The sequence below is a fragment of the Anarrhichthys ocellatus genome, unplaced genomic scaffold (assembly GCF_004355925.1).
Source record: "Anarrhichthys ocellatus isolate YVR2014 unplaced genomic scaffold, GSC_Weel_1.0 scaffold14, whole genome shotgun sequence".
Classification (NCBI taxonomy): Eukaryota; Metazoa; Chordata; class Actinopteri; order Perciformes; family Anarhichadidae; genus Anarrhichthys; species Anarrhichthys ocellatus.
This window is the reverse complement of record NW_022280044.1, coordinates 2,177,113-2,201,949: the sequence shown is the minus strand read 5'-3', so window position 1 is coordinate 2,201,949 and position 24,837 is coordinate 2,177,113. Positions and strand designations below refer to the sequence as shown.

General features: G+C 43.4%; 1 protein-coding gene across 4 annotated transcripts; it reads left to right on the top strand.

The window, feature by feature from the left end:
- The first annotated feature begins 3,347 nt into the window (after positions 1-3,347).
- cspg5b (chondroitin sulfate proteoglycan 5b) lies at positions 3,348-19,583 on the top strand. Of its 4 annotated transcripts, none has more exons than XM_031854040.1 (7): positions 3,348-3,994; positions 8,549-9,314; positions 10,253-10,441; positions 10,927-11,005; positions 11,476-11,538; positions 13,469-13,633; positions 15,150-19,583. In XM_031854040.1, the coding sequence occupies exons 1-7, from the start codon at positions 3,913-3,915 to the stop codon at positions 15,765-15,767; spliced, it is 1,962 nt and encodes a 653-aa protein (XP_031709900.1). In that variant the 5' UTR covers positions 3,348-3,912; the 3' UTR covers positions 15,768-19,583. The 4 variants fall into 4 exon arrangements, with proteins under 4 accessions (XP_031709900.1, XP_031709898.1, XP_031709899.1 ...); XM_031854038.1 differs by having other exon boundaries at positions 10,927-11,089; positions 15,150-19,582; XM_031854039.1 differs by lacking the exon at positions 11,476-11,538 and having other exon boundaries at positions 3,350-3,994; positions 10,927-11,089; positions 15,150-19,580.
- The last annotated feature ends 5,254 nt before the right edge of the window (positions 19,584-24,837 follow it).

Below are 24,837 nucleotides of genomic sequence, written 5' to 3'. Positions count from 1 at the left end.
CAGTTTTATTGGCAACCCACCTATTAATGATATACAAACAGATCCCTATTAACTAGCTGAAGGTAAAATTACTTACCCATCAAAATCCAGATTCAAATTCATCCTCGATGTCTTATTTCTCTCTTCTCAGCAGTAAACAGACAACAGTTGTATCGTTCAGTTTCAATCTGAAGCTTTTCATTTGGTTCCAGTTTTATATGTTTCAACCCTTCCTGCACCGCTGTCAGAAGGCGTGTGCCGCGTGTTTCAACATGTTGTTATCCAATGTTATGAGCATATCGGGAAGTTTGCAGGTTTTTTTTTTAACGCATATAGTATACATTTGTTCTGTACAATCAACATATTTATTTTGATATATTTAAAGTTATATTTCTTGTACAATGTGCTAAGCTTATATTATGTAACGTATGTACCTTGGTGGCAAACACATTACACATGAAAAACAAATGACTCTTTCAGTTTCATTCTTACTCATTCAAGATGAAAAATAATCACCTCCCTTGAATGGCATCTTTTAGCCAATGTTGACTAAAAGTTCTGTTGTTCATTATGCCCTATTTGTAAAAACAATATTGTCAGATTCGCCACAGCTTGAACCGTTTCCTTGCAACAATTTAATGGTAAATCCAATTTTAACAAGAATTAAAATTCAGAAAGAATAAAACAAAAAAACAATTACCCACTTGGTGTTTTATTTAATCATCCTCTGATTATATTATAGTACCTATCAGGCAGTCACAGTGTGCTTATAATACTCCAGTGACGCCTCATATAGTGGAATAACTACCACTTCACATAACGTAATCAGCAGACTCTATTTGTCCACAGTGCTCTGCTTTATATCCATGGTCTGTAAAATATACTTGTGTGTATCACAATATTTACACAACAAATGACACAGGGTGTGTTAGCCTTGCCACTGCAGCAGAAAAGGTAAGATGCCCAACTGCACATTGCTGTTAAACACTCATAAGCTTTGTCATCACCTAGTGGCAGCACTGCTTCCTTTCTCAAAGCACCTTGAGTTTATTTTCTGTATCCATGCAGCAGACGGACACCCCTCTATTATCATGTCACAATGTGAATCTTATGCTTAGTCACACAGTATAAGCTTCTGGTTTATTTAATGTCGTGGGAGTTAAAATGAAGACAGGATTTAAGGTCCAATTATTAGTCCAGCTAAGAAAAATGAAGAGAAGGATAAAATATTGCCTTGAAACAGAGATGTGGGTAGGAAAAGCAAATATGGAGGGCTCTCCAAGCAGGGAAAAAAGAGAGAGACTCCAGGTCTCCAACAAACCAGCCTCAGCTACAGAACCACCCAGTCAGAGTCAGAACCATCGTATCACTGGACAGGACGTCGCGGCCTCCAGGGGCCCTTTAAAGAGGCTCACATGGCAATGACCCTCCACATAGTCCCTCCCCATGTAATGTCCCACACAGAGCTAAGCATCTGTTTCTAAAACATTACTCCCTTGCAAGCCTTTTTTTTTAACCACAAGGAGACTACTTCTGTGGTACTGTTTGAGTGAATTTTGTCATACAAGGTTTTTTTTATTTCTCTTTTATGTTCAGACAGCTGGAAGTGTTCACATAGTCCTGAACTCTTTCCATATTTATAGCATGCTAACATTTGAAATACATACACACACAACTATTTTTCTGTGACAATATAAGATTAGAGGTGTTTGTTGACATCCAAAAAAGAAATATGCTAAACGTACTGCATATTGAAGAGGTGAGATTCCAGACTGCTCTGAATAGACACTCAGCTGCTACCTGCTCATTCTTAGCCGTGTATGCTTTATGGATATAATTTAATAAGCAGCCTCTTCTTCTTCCTACAGAGTGGACGCTGCAACTCTGGACACACTCTCTGACACACGCAGGGAATGCACCGGAGGGAATTTGGACGTCCTGTCCACCCCTCACTGTTCAACACAGGAACAGGATGGAAAACCAGACGTGGCCTGAGCACAACATGCACAAACACATGCACGTACAGAGCTTGGCGTTGATTAAGGTGTGCATATTCTTCCATTCTGGTTCTCAGTTCGATCCATCTGTTCACCCTGCACAAGAAAACACTCATGTCTCGTCCCCATACATACTGTATGTTTGTCCTTCCTGTAAAAAGCATTGGAATTAATTCAGCTGCTATAGGATATCTACCTGCCTGTGTATCTATCGCAGCAGATATGTGTGTGTGTGTGTGTGTGTGTGTGTGTGTGTGTGTGTGTGTGTGTAGGGGGGGGGGCCGGAAGCAATTTCGTTCTGCTCTGTTTGGCAGTGCATCAGTGAACATTTTTCTGCTTCTCCATCTCCACCACTCTCCAACTCTCTCTCTTGAACACTCACCCATGTCTGTCCACCCTGTGAGTCCCACCACAGACACTCTCTCTTCCCTTTCTCTACCTCTCCCACTGTCACTCTGCCAGGTCCTTCTCGTACAAACTCCCAGTCTTCCATCGCTGAGAGTTGGGATTTGAGATATAGGGCTCAGTTTAGATTGGGTGTTTTTTTGGGGGATGATAATTGATGGAGGACAGCGGGACGCTGCAGACAGCAGGGGCTAAGATCAATTTACTAATGAGAAAAACTGCATTTCCCCCAACTATGAACAGCATTTGGTCTTAATTATTTCATAATGTATTTGACATAATCCCATTTAGGAGGAGGCTGGGTAGTCAGCCCTCCACAGGCTGTTTTGTTAGCTGTTTGTGACAGTAAAGGAGACAGAGAAATAGGAAAATGGATTAGTGTCACAGAGCAGTTATTACATAAATGTATTTGGAACCAATTCCATTATGGTACTTAGAGAAAGAGAGAACTCAAGTGGTGCAAAGGCAGTGTGAAAAGTGGTGTTTGTGTGAAGGGGAGAGGAGGAATATAATGGAAATTGAGAGTCAGCGTATTAAACTGTATGAGGGCAAGTGTAAAGGGGGGACTTTTTTAGTGGTCAGGGTGTTGGCGACGGGATGATACAGCAGCAGATGCTATTGTCAGATGCTATTGTCTGGAGCATATATCACAATATAACAGTAAGAGGATTATCCACCCATTGTGCGTGCACACACACACACACACACACCTCTGACCAAAGGCAACGTGCACCCAATAACCCCCTCACAAGCTAACCACCACCCAGCGACAGAGAGACATGATGTTCACACACACATTAGCTGTGGTGGAAATGGAGCATATTGACTTCCAGTGACAACAGACGGTGCTTAACTCCCCCATTCAGCCCCACATCAGCAACAGCAGGCTGAGGCTGGACACTGGCTTGCATTTACTCGGGTGTGTGTGTGTGTGTGTGTGTGTGTATGTATGTATGCTGGCACTTTGACGCGCAAAATCACTGTGCGCACAAAACGTGCCTTGCCGTTCTGCACCCGCGCTTTGCCGCTCGTCGCCTGTGCAGCCAGAGGGAAAGGCTTAACGGATCGCACACAGACAGGCAGGCAGCGGAAAACCCGGCTCATTAAAATCTCGTCTGCAGACACTCCGCCGGTCGCGCGCACTACTACTACAGCTCCCCGCGGTGCTACTAGTGCTGCCGACAGACCCCAAAGCGCAGAGTGACGCGCGCGCGCGCCAAAGGTGTGGAGGAGAGGGCAGCCGCACGGTTCAATGGAACCGAACCCAAGCCGTTAAACGGTTTAGAGAGAGAGAGAGAGAGAGAGAGAGAGAGACACACACACACACACACACACACACAGACACAGCTGCTGTGAGGGAGACCAACCGTTGGGGAGGTTAACGGAGAAATGGCTAAAACGGGTAAGATCTGAACTTTGGAGGTTTCGCTGTGAGGATTATAGGCGCAGCCCCGTGCAATCTGACCGGTATAACGAGGAACGGGATCACATATTGCACCAGTGAATCAAAAAGAGAAAGCCAACAAACAGTATGGCGCGCGGTGACAGTCGTTTGGGCACCTGGCAGGTGCTCCTGACCATCTCAATGGTCATCATCCCCCTGTCTGCTCACGGTAAGTCCACTGCACTAATGGAGTCCCACCCTGTCCGTGCGTTTGTGTAAGCAAGCGCGCACGTGCGTGATTCAAATCACACCTGCATTGTCATATGATATGGAAAATGACAACTGTCCATTTAATTATGCATATGGGATGCAATAGCCACTTAAAATGTGTGGATTGGTGGTTAATGGGCTCGCTATTCAATCATCTTTTCATTGTCATCACTGAGTCTTTGAGTCTAGCACGCCGGGTCTATTGATGGGCTGGCTTTGAATTCTGTGCTGTATGGACACGGATAGTTTATTTTAACTGCATTGCTAATCAATTGCAGTTGGCTATTAATAATGTCATTGGGCTCATTTTGTTGCTTTACAATTGCATTCAAAAGACTGTCAACCAATCCCTAGATGTGCTGACAAATCCAACTGTATGATTTGATATTTTCTGCCCACATATTTCCTGTCATGGTGAGAGTGGCTGTATTGATAGTTAATGACACTTGAACCGCAGGCTGTGGCCATGATCCATTCAAGCTCATGCCCATGGGAGAAAAGAAAACCTCACCCTCCTGTGATACACAGGTAACTGACTTGTTGTAAATGTTAGGCTAATATCTGGAACAGATGCTATTGTCTGGAGCATATATATTATTATGTATAAAGAAGAACGACAGGACTGTGGTTGATCAAAGAGAGAGAGAGAGAGACGTTTGACAGTTCAGTACTGCAGCTTCGACTCGCAGCGGCGGTGCGTGGCCCAGACAAAGGCGGGATTAGGTGCACCGTGGCCCGGCTCCAGGAGGCTTATTCACGTCGCTGAAAGGATTGAATTCCTCCAGACATTCAGGGGAAGCCCGAGACAACCGGGCCCGCTACACCTCTCCCCCCTCCGCCTTCTCATTTACTGTCCATCCCTTGAGACAAGGAGGCAGGCAGTGTGGAAACGAAAATCGGACACAACCAGTCTCTGCTGTGTCTCGCACACGTACACACGCGCGCTCACGCGCAGAAAATATTGTGGAAAAGTGGCAAATTTAGGAAATGAAAAAATATCGCTACTGCCGCTGCCCAGCAACAGGGTGGATCGTGCACGCGGAGGGTCGCCGGGGTTCACTTGGGCACGCGCTCCCACTGTAGCGCCCCCCCCTCTCGACGCATCTCGCGCCCTCAATGTGTAACCAGGCGTAAATACAGTGACATATTGACCGGTAAAAATACGCCAGTCGTCCTGTCTGTCATGCTTTAAATCCCAGCGACCACGTGGCTGTCGACATATGTGTTTCATTAAATAGAATTCACTTTTCTGGCCATCTGGGTTGAATATGAAGCGTCAGAAGATGTTTGCTTTTTTCTCCATGACCCTTAAACAGAATGGACCAACCAATAAAAGTAAACCACAACACAGACAATGGAACATTTAAATACATAAAGGCTTATCTCAAGTTATCCTCTAGATTTTTCAATTTAATGTTCTGCTTATAAAATACCAGAAAATTGGGTAAATGGACATCAAAATTGTTAAAGCCCAAGGGGGATGAAAAAAAGCTGAAAAATCAGCTCTTAATCAGGTAATTAATTAATCAAAAATTAACTAATCATTTCAGCTCTCAGTAAAACCAATACGTCTTTACACAACAACATATAGAAACAGATTGTCCTTGATAGCCACGTAATATGGATGTAATCCAGAGTGGGTGCATACTGTGAGGTCCATCTGCCCTGCAGCCCCAGAAAGCTCAGGATAAGTCACAATAGATCAGATCATCAGCATCTCCCTGACTCCTTTTTATTTGCACGCACGCACACACACACACACACACACACACACTGTCACACACGGTGAGGAAGAATAATATAGGCATGGATGTAATGGGCGGATGTTGCAGGTTGACCAATCATATTGGTGGTAAATTAGATTACATGTTGTAGTGGTGCCTCATGCATTAACTGGGACCTTAACTTGAGTGCTGACTGAATATGGTGGTTTTAGTACAAACAGTGTGTGGATGTGCATTGTCACAAAGTAAGACTATTGTGTCTCCATCCAACAACAGCGTGTAGGACACTTATCCATGATTCCAACTGCGTCTTGCTGGTTCGGTGAAAAGGCTGATGGGAATCTAACCAATCACAGTGACTTCAGGTATAACACGTCAACTTGGTGACATGCTGCGCGTGATGCCAGAGGTGAAGAGCTGTTTTCACACCATTATGAAGACGGAAATTGCTTAGCAGGCGAGTGTGCATTCAATATGCTCGTCTTGCCCTTGTAATCTCTTCATGTTCCCTTTTGCTCTTGTAATCTTGTAAAAGACTGCCAGCTGCTAACAGGATGCTGCATCTAAGTCTCAACAGGGAACAAATTGGCACTGTGAACCTTTAAATGAAATTCGAATCAGTTGTAATCAGTTTTAACTGGTGGAGCATGTCTATCTCGTTCACAAACTGTGAAGCATTCAAGTTCATTCCACCTCGGTTTTCCCAGAGATGGAGTTGGCATAACACTTACTGCCTGGCTGGCTGATTGATCGAAAAACAAGAGAGAGCGAGAGCACGAACACTGGATTCTCTGTTTCCACTGCAACTCCCTCGCTCCGCTCTTCCTTTCAACATGGCACCTCTTTACATCTCACCATGGCAACTGCAGTGTGTGTGTGTGTCTGTGTGTGTGTGTGTGTGTGTGTCTGCGTGAGGTGAATCTCATGGTTCCTCAGCCACCACTAGTCTTTGTGACTCGAGGCACGTTCAGATGGTTTTAGTATTAGCTCTGAATGAAGTGCCAGACACTGAAAGCAGTGATCTCATTGGACACAGTGATTTCAGGGTGGCAGTGGGAGAGAAGTCGTCCAGCCAAGTATTTTTTACGCTTTGGCTGTTTGTGCAGATGTACCAGGCCCGTGGAAAAGTGTGAAGAAGTGGCTTTGTGAAATTCTGTCAAGTGCAGGGACTTCATTCCTTCTTTCTTTCTTGTTCCCTTTTCCCTTAAAAAGGCAGGGAACCAGCTTTGTCCAAAAGTAACAAAGTCCACTCTCCAGAACCTTGCGTGTAATTCAGAAATGAGCTTTAGAGGTGCTGGGTTTTATTACTTTTTGACACGGTCCAGCTAGCTGTTTCTCACAGTTTCCAGTCTTTGTGGTAAGCTGAGCTAACTGGCTGCTGCTGGTTTCTTCACATTTTCTTCACTTGATTGGAGTCAAATGTTTAAGCTGAGCTGAACACACAAACCCAAGATTCCATGTTTTTAGATTTCTTTATGTTTTACCAATTTTTTACACATTACCCCAAAATTCACTCTGTAGGTTTTTGGTAATTTAAAAGAGTTGTGTGTTTGAACAACGGTTGCACAGAATGAGTCTGTAATGAATGGCCCATCGGTGAGCTGCTGTGTGTTAAAAGGTTTTAAGACCTCCCTGTCCTCTGTCTGTGTCTCTTCCTCTTTGTGTGTGCAGCTTTCACACAATATTGCCAAGTACAGGAGAAGTGTCGTACCAGTCAGCCTCTAACCTATTGCTCTAAATCCTAATCTAATCCTCACCCAGTCTCGCTCACCAGAGCACATTTTTCAGTCACTCAATGTGCTTAATCCTACATCACTGTAGTCCGATTACACGACCGTCTTCAGCTCTTGTTCTGATTTCCTCGACAATTAATCACTTAGCTCTTAAACCACAGCAGGTTTTTTTGCTGAGCCGCACTTTTCAACAAATCAGATCTCTGATGAAAACACATTTTGTGCAAATTGCATATATTTATTGTATTGTGTGTTGTCAAATTCAGCTGACTCTACGGTGAAGGATATTGTGACTTAAAAGTATTCTCTTTTAAAACTAGCCTGATACAGCCTGAAGGCATCTCTAGTACAACTGTAGGGATCTATTTAAATTATTTATATCTCATCCTTGGGCCACAATCTTTAGCAAACACAACACAGTCAGCTCCTTGGGATTAGCTCCAATTAAAAAAAAGAACAGTCTATATATACACACTTATAAATACGTGCGTGTATGTACAAGCCTTTGTCTATAATTTTGTCATCCACATTAAGATTATATAACACAGAATAACAAATTTGACAAACTCCCACAGTGCTCTAACATTGATGCAGTGTTGAAAATAATATTATGTTAAAAAGGGAGTCAATCGATTATTTACACATCAAAGTCAGTTGACCTGTCATGTGGAGTACTAAAAAGCCTGTGTTATAAACTGGTTTGACATTTTGGGAAATTACCCGTCTTTTTGTGAGTTAGATGAGAAGATTAATACCACTGTCATCGCTGTATCAATGTTCTCATCTAACTCTTGGCAAAAAAGCAACTCACTGTATATTCCAAAATGTCACACAATTTCTTTAAATAGATTGTGTAAGCCAAGTAGATAGAGTCTGATAAAAAAGACACAATTAAGATGAATTATAGGAAGCGTAGCATCAAGTGTTTTTGCAGCTTGACCCATGGTTGAGATTTCAGCCTCTGGTTGGGACAATTTGTTTAATCTGACTCTTGTGAGTCCCTCAACTTTATGGAATTGCTTTTTTAATGTCTTTTTTTGTGTGTCTGACTGACAGGGAGGCATTCACTGGTCAGGCACCATCATCACCACCACAACCAATCATCTTTGAACAAAGAGGCCCTGAACACCAGGATGGTGCTCAGCGATGACTCTGCTGAGCTGGACCACCTGATTGGAGCAGGGGTCGGGGCCAAACTCCCACTCAGCTCAACCAAACATCACCAGTCTCACAAACACGCCCACCTCGACGTTGAAGAGGAGGACTCACCTGTGGGGGAGGAGCTCACTGCTGGAGGGGCGGGTCCAGACCAGCCCGGAAACCCCATGTCCGATGACGTCATCACCGTGGAGTTTCACAGCCCTGCGCCGGATATTTTGCCCTCTGATGTTGCTCTGGATTGGGCCAAAGCCCCCAAATCCCAGAAGCAAAAAGCAGGAGACCCAACTGCATGGACGCTTTCTGACTTTTACGACTACCTGTCCTCCGATGACGACCTCTCGGCGCTAGACGCGACTCCAGAACCTGAGCCCACGCCTTCACTCCCACCTGAAATGGAGGACGAGAATCCACTCCTGGCTAGTTCTCCTGCTGTTCCTGACAACATGAGTACTAGCACAGAGAGCTCACCAGCTATTCCCATGCCCGGGAAGGACAAAGATGATGGGTTAGGCTTGGGTGGCGCCATGGGGGCCGACGGCTGCAGACTGGGCTTTGTGCGCTCTGGACCTGGGGTTTGTGTGTCTGAGTGTGACATCAAACCCAATTTCTGCTTCAATGGAGGAATGTGCACTGTGGTGGCAGGAATGGGAGCCTTCTGCAGGTGAGAAAAACACAAAAAATGTGTTAATTTCACCAGCTGTTTTATTTGTACTGTATGTACTGTACAGTATGTGAGTGGCAGCAGGGGTGTTTGGGGGGGATTGTTGGGTGCAAAAACATTCCCCTTTTTAATTGTCTTGTTGATTTCCAATATGTTCCCTTTCCAACACAAAAGAAAAGATTGAGGACACTTCAGACAAGCGTACAGACACCGAAAACACAGACATGCACATAGAAGGTTGGCTTAATGTGTCGTTAGGGTTCGAGAAGATCACAGCAGGGTCGCCAAAGGATTAGCTCAGTTTTGACGGCGTGGGGTAAAGAGTGTGTGTGTTGACAGCTGATGTAGACACACATATAAAGTATAAGGACAATACAGTAAGGTCAGGGAGGCACACACACACACACACTCCTTGTGCACATTCACAGACACACACTCGAGCACGTACACCACGCCTCGATAGCACCATCTGTTCTATCCAGTAGACTGCGTGTAAGCTTGGAGGTAGACTGTTGCTCATCTCAAATACCTGGTGAGTAACAGCGCACACACGTTTACTCACACTCACTCATGCGCGCACACTTCAAAGACACGCTCAAACACTCAATAAGGAAAAGACACACACACACACACACATATGCACGCACGTTTGCTGATCCTTTGATCTCATTAAGGGCTAGGCTGCAGACCGAATCCCTGCTTTGCTGGACAGACCTCAGGACACTATGTCATCAGCTCTTAGTACCATTTTACACTCTTTACTCAGGCTTACATGCTGTGGCTATAAATATAGTAAATACAATAGTGCAGTGGGTTTAAACCTCTTGGCTTTTTTTACACGGCAGGTAAGCAGAGAGGAAGTTATTTAGTGATGTTTTTCTGATCGTTTCATTGATCAAAAAGGCCAATGTTGCCCCTTTGTGTTGCTTCACATCCAGGTGCAATGTGCAGGACTACATCTGGAACAAAGGCATGCGCTGTGATTGGGCGGTCACAGAGTTCCAGGTGATGTGTGCAGTGGTGGGCGTGGCCTCCCTGGTGGTCATCTTCCTTTTCATGATCATCGTATTCTTTGCCAAGAGGCTGCACCGCCTCAAGACTGAGAACAAGCGCCTTCGCAAACGCAGGTGTGTGTGTGTGTGTGTGTGTGTATGTGACAATGTAAAATCATGTGTTGTGAGAGAGGTGGCTGTGACTGTGTATCAGTCTAATTCCTGTAAGGCCTTACAACCTGAGAAAGGACGTTGAACTCAAATGATGAAGAGGGCATAGGAACAGTAAAGGGGGAGAGAGGTGAGAATGGAGTTAAATGGAGATGAAGTCAATTGTCGATAAGCAGTGAACAGTGAGAGAAATCCATGTAATCCATCAAATTAGATTTTGTAGTCACCAGCTGCAATGTAGTCTTTAGAGTGGATTTAATTCTCTTTGGTAACCACTGAATTATTTAAGTTCTCAGAACGAGACGATATATTTTTGTGAATGACATGTGTCTACCAGAGGGTTTAACCCCAGTTTCAAACTGTGCAGAGCAACGCAGGAAAATATGAACCAACAAATATAAACTGCAAATATTTCTGACACAAACATCTCTGTCTTTGCCGTCCTGCAGTAAGTACCGCCAACAGAGCAGCGAGCCACAGACAGACGGCCTCTCCGTTTCCACAACGGCCGACGGCTCGCAGCCAAACGTAAGGAAACTGTGTGACACCCCTCCGATCGCTCCCCAAGCTCACACTCACAACCTGGCGTACTATGACAACATTATCTGTCAGGTACGCCCCAACTCTCCTCATGTTTATTCTGCTTTTTTTTCTCCTTCCATTCAACGTCTCTGTTCATCATCTTCGTCTAACTTTTCAGTCCCATCATCTGCATCTACGGTTTATTTCCCGTTTGTCCGTCTGTTGTATTCTCCATCTGTATTCCTCTTTGTTCATGACATCCACTCCTATGTTTTCTCTCTGGCAGCTGACATAGTGATTTGATTTCTGTCTTTCTGTGTCTATGCATGGCCATCTATCTGTTCCTACCCACAGTACTCACGCCAACTAACTCGTAGTGTTGTGCACACATCTTTGTAAAGTGCCCTGTTAAATGGGATTTCCACCAACAATTTCAACTGCATAGTATGTGTGTGTTTAATGCTATCCCCCATCAGAGGCCATCAACAACCAGCTACACCTGGGAGTATAAACCCAGAAACTCTTATAATCACTTCCAGGTAAGCACAGTGGAAACGTCCACATTGCGCTACAGCAATTTCCCCTTCCTGGCTTTGCTTTGAACCCACTGTGCAACTGCTAGACACCAGATACGGCCCTCCATTTACTGCAGACCTCACTTCCACAAAACTCTTTCTGCATCTGATCTTGTATCAGCTGCATTCCAGGTACACTGTAGGTAGAAATGATTAATCACCTCCTCACAAGGGTTTCCTGCAATAGTGTGTGATTAAATAGCTAGCTCCCACATGTTCTGCCTCTGTGCCTTCACAGCTTCCTGGGAAGCTTTATTAAAAAAGCTGGGCCTCCATTTTGTTTTAACTCCAGGCTTCACTCTTGCACCGATGAAGTTCAGACAGCCATTTTAGGGTCCCTGTGTTGCAGGTTTCCCCTTTTCTTCTGCCAAAGGTTATGCATGTAGTGCTTCTATAACGTGAGTTACATAGAGGCATGTGTGTGTGTGTGTCTGTGAATATGAATACATACGCATTGATGCACTCATTTCTATCCATGTTTGTGTGTTCGTGGGGTTTTGTGCCCCTGCTGTGGTATTCAACAGTCACCCAGTTGGGTTACTAAGCCAACACAGTTTATAGGGTTACTGATGCATGCTTAAATTCTCAATCTCAGTAAACATTGGCAAATCGTCTTAACAGAGGCAGATATAAACAGAGATTAACCACACACAGCATATAATGTCAGAACAGGACAAAACCATTTAGCTCCCAGAGCTTTAAGCTTTGTGAACTTGTTGTCTCTGGTGTGAGCGGCCGTTTAGTATGTAGCCAGTGTGACCGATCGATGGTGCCCTACTTACTGTCTGCTGTTCCTGTGACCTTCAGATGTCTGTGACATGCCAATCAATCGTTGACTTGGTCATTTACAAGCTGACACATGCAGACGTACACAATAGTTTTATAGTCATAGACAAACACAGCTCTTATGCTTATTGCATGCAAACACAAAGCACAGACAGATGGATTTTCAAAAGCGTATATTCATTTGCAGACCATTAGCAATACCTGGCTGGGCTAAATGAAGTGAACAAATTGTGACTTGCTTTTTGAATAATAACTCTGCTCTCAGAGCTCCGCTGGCATTTAAGTGCAGTGGTTATAGATGTGTTTGTGACTTCTGGGTGCTCTAAATGTCAGGTCTAGAGGTTAAAAGCCCCTGCAGACGCTTGGCCTGCAATGCAGTTTTTTAAATGTCAGAGGTCCGATTGGTATTTATTTTACTAATGCTGAGGCCTGATTGGTTGATTAAATAAAAGGCTAAGCATACAGCTGCAGTACCAGCCCATACAGTGACCCGAATCAGCTCAACAATTATCATCTCTAGCATAAGGAAGAAGAACCCAGCATGACCCGTGCCTCTGGTATGTCCTTGTCATTTATATTTCTATTATCAGGGAAGGGTGCAGAGTGCAGACTCCCATGTGCTTCCTTCATTACACATGCTGTAGCCAGCCTCTTCTTTTCACCCTTTGACCAGGGGCTTACCTTTGAGGGTATAATGCACCACAGAAGTCCATGCAATTATTCTATTTTGTGCAAGCTTTGTTAGAACTACAACTAGAGTGGTTTCCTATTAAATGATGTCCTAGTCCAGTGAATTGGACATGTCAAGAAATGTTACCCCATCCGTTTAAAAGATGTGTAATACACATTTCATATACAACAGATTATACAAAAAGGAATCATGGTGGGAAAGCTATTAAGTCTTCAAGAGAGACATGCAGAAAAGCATTTCAGGCGTCGCACAGACTCCCTCAGGTGCACACACACCAAAACATGCAAACACAAGGAGCTGACGTACTTTGCAGAACATCTACTTCCATATGTCCTATGTGTCCTGCGTGTGTGTATTCAGGTGCGTTTGTACATGTGAGTGCGAGGTATATATAACGAAGTATTAAACTCCTCACAGGAAGACCCTCAGAAGCAGGAATACCCGGCAAAGTCCTCACAAGCCAAGGAGGAGGGGTCGATGAATATCCTCAACTCTCATTCCCCCAAACACGAGAACAACCGTCCAACCTCTGTTGTCCCCGACCAGGCCCACACCCCCAACAACACCGAGGAAAATGCCGAGGTAAACTCGCTCCAAAACAACTTGGTTTAATATCAGCATACGTCAAACTGTGCTGCTGGAGAATCAGACCAAAATATTAAACGAGCACACAAACTAAAGCAAATTCTTATATATTGTTGCAAAGTGCATACTGTGTATTTTTAACAGTCCAATCAGGCCATAATGTCAAAAACAAGCACAACATGAATTTAAGGATACAACTTGAGAAGCACAATAGTCCTGTTTACATGGCTGCCATGCCGATGCTGATCAGATAGTGGCGCCTCCTTTCTTCCCTTCTATCGCCTCTTAAACTGGACTAAAATCTCTGGCTTGGACCAACTAATGACTTACTTTCCTCTCTACTGATGCCCTGCCTTGGTCTTCGGCCAATGAACTCTCGCTCCTTCATTGTCTCCTCTTCTGTTTCCCCAACCCCCCCGCCTCTGCCTGCCCCGCCTTACTGTCTCTCTCTCTCTGCCCGCATGCATTGTTGTTATTGACGAAGTGTCTGAAAACGTAATATTTGCAAAAGAAGTAAGTGGAAATCAAGTGAATCTGTATTTGCGAACTATTCATGTTTGACATTGCTAATAAGTGGATGCGTCTAGATTATATGAGGTCAAAATAATTGCTTGGAGTTGATATTTGAACCATATACATATATTACACACACTGTGTCTTGGTTTTTAATGTGATTTATAATACTTTAATGTACTTGAGGTTCTTTTGTACTTTTTTGGGTATGGAGGATTATAGTTCACAGTTGTTGGAATAAATCTTTTTAATTTTACCCAGCTTGTCCCTGTGTGTTGCTATGAGCTCTACTTTCCTTCTCGCTCTCTCTTTCTCTGCATGTCTGCTCACGATGAAGCTAACTGCTGCCCAAACTGCTCCCCTGCTAATAATAACTGACTGCACCGCTGACCCTGCTTTTGTGCTACAGTAGGCTGGTCACAGATTACACCACGCAAACAATGGTTACCGTGTGCCCATTCAGCACCATGGACAGCTCTCCAAAATGAATGGAAGCCACCACAGGAGCTTGAAATATAACTCTTTTTTTAATTCTCCCTCTCAGAACATTAATATTTCAAGCTCGCTTTTTACTTAAAACCTTAGTGTTGTTGCTGAGAAAACAATAAGGAAAACATGACATTTAGTGGAGACCAAATAAACAGAGCTAATTGGCGAGTGAGTATTGGACTTACATTCATTCAATGGCCACAAACACAACTCCAAATGAATGCTGCTGTTGCTCCATTTGCTGGATGTGTAAATAGGCAAGTATTGTCGTTTTAACTTATAAGGCGATAACATGTCAGTGTTGTCTTCACAGCGTGTTTACCCTGCCCCCAAGTGGCTAACAAATCAGTTGTTGCAGATTTAAGATAATGTGTCTGTGCCCAGGGATTTATTGTCTCATAATTCATCCATGCCTGTATTTCTTTTGATATTTTTTGATTTCTTCATTTTGGCCTCCGTGACTGTTCCTACATTGTTCCATCCTTCTCTACTTGCCATATTTCCACATCAGGATGAAGTCACTATTGGCCTGCAAGTGCTCCTCCCCAAAGAGGCCAAGCTCCACTCAGAGACCAGCTCGCCTCTTCAGTACGACGTCTTCCTGTACAAGGTTGCCGACACTGGAGACTCCGCCTCTCCCAGCCAAGCCCCTCACACTCGCAGTGCCAACTCCTCTCAGCCAATACCTAAATCGCCCAAAACACCCAAGACGCCCAAGTCTGCCAAGGTGCCCAAGTCGCCCAAATCACCCAAACACACCAAGGAACACCCACCCAGTAACCATGAACCCTTGTCTGGGAAGCGCTCCTCACCTAGCCTTCACCCCTCACCCAGTCATCACTCTACTCCTATTGGCTATTCTTCCCCCACCTGCCATCCGTCTTCCCATCACCCGCCCTCTCAGTACAAGTGCATGCCCACCTCCTCCTCCTCCACCCCACCTCAGTTACGCAGGCCCAGAGGTCGGTTGCAAGGTCCCGGATCAGAGTGCTCTCGGACCGGGAGAGAGTACCAGAGTGGACACCTACGTCCATCACCCTCCTCCCCTCACCTCAACCAACCTCCTCCATCCCCATCCAGGGTGAAGTACAGCCCGGTCAGCACCCGATCTCTGCCACCACTCTCTTGACCTGGCTCTCCACCCAGCCTCATACGTTCACACGCACAAACATCTGTCTTAATCGAATCTAATCGGTGATATGTCCATCATGGCTCTAACTTTTTTTAAATTAGTGATATATAGATTATCCATCCATCTATCATCCATCTTTGCACCCTGCCTCCTCACGTTTGTACCTAGAGGAGGAGCAGGTCACCTGGTGTTGGTCAATGGAGCCAGAAAACTAGAACTGGGACAACTGCCTACACCACAATCTCTCAAACCCAGACATGGATGCACCGAAATACACGCATACAACATCGCGTAGTTGCTGCAGCCAAACACTCACACCTTCTTGTAAATAATAATAATAATAACCTCTCAAAGCTCAGGTTACTGCTCACACAAGCACAAAATGAACCACTACATGTGAATATGCTCTCCTAGCATGGTGCCAACGTCAGCGACTGCTGAGGATATTGTTCAATTAAGGATTCATATAGGTTTACGTCATTAGCCTTAGTATTATCAATTGTTTGTATAAATATTTTGTGGAAGATTATTTCGTGTTTTCACAGGCTTTTTTTTTGGTATGTTTTTCATGTTTCTAATCCTCAATAAATAGACAAAACAACAAAGTGTGCAGTATTGTGTTCTAAAGATGGGGAGAGCGAAGAGGAAAGAGGAAAGCAAAGACTAAAAGAGACAGCAAGGCTGAGAGAAGAGACAGAGGGGTTTCCATTAGTGTTGCCAAGCTGCAAATTAAGAAGATATGAGGGACTCCGCTGCCCCCTTGTGTCCACAGCAAACACTGGAGCTCCAGACACATTTCAGGTTGAAAGCCAATCAGTGGAATCAGATATAAAAGCAGTAAATCACAGAAATCCCATTTTAACGGTCTGTTTGTCTACAGTATGAACTACAGTGTATTGATTATGTAGCATACGTGTGTCTGTGCATGAGACTCACATTAGAGAGCCATTGACTGTGTCTCCATATTCCTGCAGTTTGAGAAACACTGCCCGAATATATGTTATTAAAAACAAGATGCAGCTCACGTTAACCTTCGCTGAATGACGGACACTGTGGTCAACAGAGCGTAACAGTAATACTGTGAATATAGAAAATAGTTATGAAGTTCAAACCAGACGAAGCACACGACTGGAAGCTAATGTAGTGAGTTACCTGAAGCAGAAGCATTGGAGAGTGAGAACCACACCGGTATTTAACTACTAACCAAAATGGCTTTAGCAGGTAACTTTAGTTGTTCAATTGACCACAGCTGACTAACATTAGCTAATTAATTAAAGCTCGCTATCTTTACCAGTGCACTTTTCCCCGTTGCACTTTCTTTTGGTCGCTCGTGTATTATTGCATTTATTGTATTTTTGTACAACACAAGAACAATACTAGGCCAATGAATTATTTGTCTGTAAATATAGAATAATTGACAGTAAAATATTGACAAATATAACCGTTAATAACATTTTTGTAAATTTGGTTTACCTTTATCAGGAAAAACAAGCGCAACAAGGGAACTCCAGTTAAAATCCTTTCTTTAAGCAACAGATGTTATTTTAATAATAATATGTTTTACAGGCAGACTGTTAAAAGAGTATTTCAACATTAAGAAACACATTCAGAATGGTAGTAAGTGTTTAATTACCACATGGGGCGCTATCACAAAACCAAATATACCATTCTACCTTTTATGTTGTGATTTTGTCTCAGAGGAAAATACCTGATTCAGAGCAGATATGGATGCTGTAACAGAAGAAAACACTGAAACAGAAAGATTTAACACGTGTGATAAAACACACTCAACTACTGATACTGACAAAAGAACACTGCATGTATTCAATCAGGATCCATCCAGTTCAAACACACACAGCTCGTTTTATTCCCTTTGGATCCTTTTATAGTTTCTCCTGCACTTTCCCCTCATGTTGTTACTGTATTATTTATAACGTGAAGGGTAGTGCTTCTTTCGTCTTTGGCGTTCAGGGCTTGAATGTGCTTACCTCTTGCAGAAGGCACTTCTGTTTCTTCAGGCAATTCCAATTAAAAATCTAGGGCCTGTTTCACACAATGTGACCTCTTCCACTGTGGTTAACAGCTGTAGGCTGCAGTGGCTCAGCCAGCTTTTATTCTCTGACTATTTCCTGGATGAAAAGCACATTCTCATTCCAGATGGATTAGGTGAAGGTGAAGTTATCCTTCCGGCTGTACTCGGCTGTGTTGACGTGAAAAGAGTAATTGACAGGTTTCAAAGTGTCTGTTTCCCTCAGTGACACTCAGGGTCTCTAAAGCCCTCCTGTCCTGCTCCACCTGCAAGGTGCTTATGGTGTGTCCTCAATATGTCCTCAGTTGTCTTTTTGTTTTTAGCTGTTGAAGCGTTCAGAAATGCCCCAGTGCAGGGCATAGAAGAGCCCGGTGGTCTTGATAAAGTTTCATTTTGGAGTGACATTGAAACTAAAATAGTACTTTCTTATTTGGAAATATGAGGTTTTTCTGGTATTCGTTTTTCTCTATTGATGCATCAAATAATAAACATTGTATTCAACATTTTAAATTTCAAATTAGCTGAAATAAAGGAAATGTCTATAGATCCAATAGTCACGATAGAAGAAAACCCCAATTCATTCATTTAGCAACATTAAAAAGCAGATTCTTTTGGAACAAAACCCAAATAAAGTGTCTGTCTGCAAACTCTGGTCCTATCATCAGAGACCTTTTTCACTTTCCAGCTTTTCTCTGAAAAGAGGTCTGTTGTCACGGATCACAGCCAGATGTAAGAGCACATCAGCCTGCTCAAACAAAGTTCAAAACAACCTTTCAGGCTTGGTCTGTGTGTCTCGCAGTCAAAACTGAGAGAATGTTTGAGGAAAGGGTGAAACCAGCCACAAAATAATAGTGAATGGGGAAAAAATATGCTCATAAAAATATATATATTTGAATGACTTAAAGTTTGATTGCAAAAAAATACAACTTCTTTGTCCACATTTGTTACTTTTGTGACTAATTTAGCAGAGAGATTTTTCAGATCTTTGCAGTCCTAAACCCCTAAATTAGCTTTCTATATGTAGAAACTCAAAACATCACTTTTCAGCGTGTTGCTGCCACGCCAGAAAATTAAAAAAACAGATCAGTATCACATTATAACGTGAACGGTTTATTGTTATAACAAGATATTTCCACCGTGTGACATTACATCATACGTTGTAAGATTTGAATATGCTACTATTTATCCTGTTATAACGTGAAACGTTTCAAGTGATCGTGAAACTCCTGTTTGAGTGAGGAAATATTGTGTGAAGAACGGATAAATTGAAGAGTGTGGCTCAATTACACGATTCATGCTTGGGTTGAGACATGCCCTAGGCTGCTTAACTCCTCTGAGATGTCACCTTGCACAACCTTCTCTCCAACCTGCCCCACTTTGGTGTGTGTGTGTGTGTGTGTGTGTGTGTGTGTGTGTGTGTGTGCACGCAGCTCCTGTATAAACCACTGAGTGGCGGTGTTGCCCCGCAGTCCAACGTGCACTGCTACTTTAGATACAGATAAGACCCCCTGGCACTTTGAAACCGCTGATCTGCATCTTCATTTGCATTCACTCTCTGTCGACTGAGGGAATGTAAACTGATTCAACGTGATACTGTGATAATTGATATTGTTATCATGTAGATATCGGGGCGATCTTTGATGATCTTGGGCGTTTAAAGCTCTGCAGGGGAGGAGATGAGAGCTGGGATAGTGCACAGGTATGTGTGTGTGTGTGCACGATAAATCATATGTGATCTGTAGTTAATGCAGAGCTGGGTTGATGAGATGATATCTTTGCATACTGTATATGTAGATTGTGTGTGTGTGTGTGTGTGTGTGTGTGTGTGTGTGTGTGTGTGTGTGTGTGTGTGTGAACGATAGGCCTACTGAAGTGTATTGCCTGCTGGCAGCCACATTACTGCCTCTTTAAGTACGGCTACAAAGTTTTTTTGCTGACCCAAAACAGATGTAATTTATCTCTCTGCCCTCCCTTCTGTTTTACCCCCACCCTCACCTCACACACACACGCACACACACACACACACACACGCACGCACACACACGCACACACGCACACACACACACACACACACACACACAAATGTCTCCTGAGATAGCAGATGAAGGATTTTATAATTAGTGCATTTGCCTACCCACACAATGCAGTGAATTGACTTTATTTTCATACAAAGCCCAGTTTGATTTTTGATCGAAGCGTTGATTCATCTGTTTGTTGACTTTCAGAAGAAACAGGAATGTCAAACATGTTTCCTCTGTCTACCAAATCTAAAATACGGACTATAATACTCCAATAAATCTGGATAATCTGATCGACTTTATTTATCTGTTGTTCATCCTCAACAGAAACATTAACTATATTTGTATGTATGGTTTTCAAGTTGTGTGTTTAATCCTTTTTAATGTGTCTTACTCTCCACAATATTAAGAGTCTCCCTCCCACTCAATATCTCGCTCTCTCTTTTTGTTGTTGTTGCTTTTGTGTCCGCTCTTCTCTGTGAGTCAGGCTAAATGGCTTTCTATTCAGGAGTGAGAAATGTCACCACTTTGTGTGCGTGCATGGGTGTGTGCAAAGGCAAAGTGTGCACTTTTTTGCGACACTACACTGTAAAGTCACTTCATCCAAATCACAGACAATACATTTTCCCACTTACACATACTGGCCTCTTGCCATGCAAATAGTTTGGGTTTTATTCATCTGGATTTGTTCAAATGTCATTTTTTTATTTGTTTTTATCTGCATACCTTGGTACCACTATGTGTTGTACATGTATGTGTGTGATTTAGGTCTGACGATATTCTATAACTTTTTAAACAATCCCATGAAATGACCAAAACTAACTTCATTGTCGTCCAAAATCCATTAACAACAACGAGCCACGTGACGTGTTGTTTCATCACGATGAACATGGGGGCTGTAGTATATTTTGAGTTGATGCCACACGCACCATCCTGCTTCTGTAAATACCCACACACACACACACACACACACCAAATGTCTATTAATCCGCCTCTGAAAATGCTTCCAAACAAATGCACTTTTTATTTCTGTTTGAGAGACGTTTACTAAATATCTGTTAAATGCCAGACAGGAAGAGCAGTTAACTCCTCTCAAAGTCTTCTCTCCCTCCTTCCCCTCCTTTTCGTCTGCTTCTTCACCTCCTTTTCTTCTGCTTCTTCTCCTCCTTTTCCTGCTGTCATTTAGGTTTTCACCCGCGGTAGCTTCCCTCTCTCTCTTTACCCCCCTCCTTCAACCCCCCCCCCCCCCCGGCTTCCATATTGATTTACTCAGTATCCCGTTGTCACATTCTTGCGGTGAAGGTTTCCGGCTGAAAAACCGATGACATTTACCTCCCAGTCACCACACGGCTCATTTAAACCCCACTACACAGTGCACTACCTTTTACAGTTCATGCTGGTGCTGTGGAAGTTAAAGGGTGATTGCAGACATTCTGAACATCCAATGGTGTAATGAACCCCTTATATCTGAGCAGTGTGAGTCAAAAGCCTGATTGTTTTTGAACATGTTGGTGTTTGTTCCCAAACTTTGCCTTCTCCTTGTTCCCCATCTTCAGGCCGACTCTACTTTCCTCCATTGGCCCTTGTTACCATGGAGATGTCTCAGCTCCAAGAGGGGCTTTATTTAAGAGTAAAGAGTGAGACAATGAAAGGCAATGAGAAAGACTTTTTTTGTCAGGTAAAATAAGTAGAGAGAGACACACACACACACACACACACACACACACACACACACATAACATACAGTATCTGAGGGCAGGATAGGAACACCTGTGGAGAGGAACGTGGGGACCCAAAGGCTGCACCCTGCTTTCACCCAGTGGTGCTGGAAGGAAGGAACCCAAATTTACCAACAGGGGTGGGAGGCATCACACACACCGCACACACACACACACACACACACACACACACACACACACCGCACACACACACACGTGCTCATGAGACGCAGGTGTGCACATTGGGAGGGACACAGCAGGACCACCGGCAGTGAGGCTTAGAGGGGATGTGCGGTGACGGTTGTGAATGTGAAAAATACAAGCAGGGTTCTTCTCTCTTTTCCCACGTAAAGCCTCTCATTGGATTAGATTATAATAAAGAACACTCATTCAAATATCTGTACTTTTGGATCACTTCATCTCCATCGAGCTGTGGAAGCTTGAAGAAATGTATGTACAGAATTTAAGGATTTGAGTCGATTAAGCAGCTTCGGTGCCGCGATAGAAAGAAAACATTATGCAATACATGATGCAGTGCAAGAGCTCGAGTCAGAACAATCAATTCACAAGTGGCTTTATCATAAACATATAAGCTTTATTCAAATGTCTCTCAGACGCCTCTGTTTGCAGCCTATGATTGTATTCAGTCTAATAAAAATAACTTCATATTGTCTTTCTGGTTAGGAGATTAATCCTCGTATTAATTGACTTGAGAGCTTATATAAATAATTCCAATGCCTACTGATGCTGAAGTCGGTGTGAAATTGCATTAACGTTCTGCCATTTCCCTCTTCTCTCCTGCTTAGTGACTCGTTACCGTCACCACTGACTTACGAGTGGCTCTCTGACTGAGGGAGTTAATGTGTTCAAGAGCCAGCTGTCCCTCAAATAACACACTCAATAATTCATATTGCACAATGTGTGTGTGTGTGTGTGTGCGTTGAGATGCAGGTCACTTTAACACTTTTGTGTAAACTCGGCAAAGGAAGTAGCAACATAAGTGCTGACCAGTCATGGGCGCAGAATTGTTGCTTACTAAGGAGGGAATAAAACAGTGTGTGTGTGTGTGTGTGTGTGTGTGTGTCTGAGAGAGAGAGAGAGTCACAGAAAGTGTATGTGTGCAGAGCGATCGGGAGGGAGGCTGTGTATGTCCTCTTTACTAATGGAAATCAGAGCTCTCACGTGTTGAGCCAGCAGAAGAAGAGAAGGAGATCCATCAGACTGGGGTCACAATCGCATGGCGACCTTAACTCACCAAGTCATTTCCCCAAAATGTTTACATTGAGCCTAAACCTGCCCTTCTCTTTAATTAACAAGTGCAAATGCATTCAGGGATCATACATCAGACAGTTTGTCAGATAAGAAAGCACTTAAATATCTAGATTTTCATTTAATGATCTAGATTTGCAAAGTTGTGTTTGGTGGGACTGCAAGCAAGACTGGAATCTTGTCCTATAGGCAAGACAAAAGTCTTCATAAGCACATTGCAAGTCTTTCATGTCTCTGAATGCTGACCATTAAAATGGAACACTATTTGGCAATTTGTATTATTTCAAAGCTGCGATAACACTGTTTAGTTATATATTAGTTTATGCTAAAGGTACAATTCGTTGTATTTCAGGAGATCTATTGGCAGAAATGGAATATAATGTTCATTATGTTCATGTTTTCATTAGTGTATAATCACCGTAGAATGAACCCTTAGGAAGCGTGTTCATGTTGCACTGCCATGTTTCTACAGTAGCTCAGAACGGACAAACTTTTGCTTTACGCTACCCGAAGGCCACCGTAGGCTGACTTCCGTTGCTCCTTAAGTTGTTTTTAGGGAAAGTATGGCCTCTGAGCCAAGCGAATGGCGTCAACACTATTTTGCATCCAGCTGGTCACGTTATTGTAGCCTCGAAAAGGGAGGAGTGAGAGGAGAGCTATTCAGTTTGTTGCAACAAACGATCAAATGATCAACCAATTTATAAAAATAAAACAATCCGCAGATTCATCAATCATGAGACCAAGCATTCAATGTATGGGCTTAATATTTAAAATATTCAACATGTGTGGCTGTAAAGTCCTGCTCAACTCTGTATTATTTATTTTATATTGTTCTGGGGTTTATTGTGTTTGTTCTCCAGCTTCAAGTCAAATCATGTCTCAGGGTGTTGAGTCTCAAAAAGAACAAAATTCACAAAAGTTCCAAATCCCTCGTCTACGTCTCTCCTGTTCACAGTTTAGGGAGATTCATGCAGGTAAAACTGAAGGCCAGGTAAAAAAGTTTTGGCCTTATGATCTTGACATTAGTGTTTGACAGCACTGTTGTGGGTAAACCAGTGATGACAGTCTAGCAACTGATATCAAAGCACTTACTGCTCCCTCTAAATGCATCATTATACGCCATATAGGTACTGCACTTGAATCCATCCACATTTCCAGGTGTTTTTTTTTCCTTTAATCTGGTCATTAGTTCATTGGGCGGCGTACCACACTGAAAAGTGACTAACTGGTCTTCTACCACATCCAAGCACACATGCACACCAGGCTGGAGTTCATCTTCAGCTCTTTCTGCTCTGCTGCTTTAACAGGCAGCGAACCCCACCCCCCGCCCTCCCTCCACTCTCTCCTCTCGTCCACCCCCACAAGAGCCTGATGATGTGCAGGCTCCACAGAGCAGGACTTTCAAACGATATCATTACCATTTCAAAGAACCTGCTGCTGCCTTATGGACCTACAAGCTGTGGCATGTTATATGGAGCGGGACGTTGTTTTGCCACAAACTAAATCACCACCTTACATATTGTTATCTAAAAGGCAAGCAACTATTGCACGTTACGCATTTCTGAGTTTGGTTGTGTATCGTTTCAATTAGGGAAAAGGCATCAATGCAGTGTGTGTACCCGCTGTCGCAGGGCATCACTGCCGCTTGTCAGTTGTAATGAAAAAAGAAAGCCTTGTTTTTGCTGCCGTCAATTACATGGCAGATATAAAGCAGAGACCAACAGAGAGAGGGGCTGAATCACATGCAGGCCTCAGAGGATGCATTTACACTAAACGAGACAACAATTGGGAGGAAATTATTCTCATTTGATTATTTATTGCCCGAACAGGCAAGGAGGGGGGTCCCACGCGGTGCGGGAGGAAATCTGTCAGCCCACCAGCTTAAGGCATTCTTAATTTAATACTGCTGAACACAAACACACAGACTTAAGCGCCCAGCAGTTCCTGCTGCAACATTAATGTCCTCAATTATCCTCCTATGCACAAATGTCAACCTTTGTCATGCAGCCTCCATCCCTGCCTCTCCTTTAGTC

What these genes read in the sequence shown, in the direction of transcription:
- cspg5b (XM_031854038.1), top strand. Translation starts at nt 3,913, where the DNA reads ATGGCGCGCGGTGACAGTCGTTTGGGCACCTGGCAGGTGCTCCTGACC. An exon ending in ATGACAACATTATCTGTCAG is followed by an intron (nt 11,090 to 11,475) that starts GTACGCCCCAAC and finishes ATCCCCCATCAG; the next exon opens with AGGCCATCAACAACCAGCTA. An exon ending in ACACCGAGGAAAATGCCGAG is followed by an intron (nt 13,634 to 15,149) that starts GTAAACTCGCTC and finishes TTTCCACATCAG; the next exon opens with GATGAAGTCACTATTGGCCT.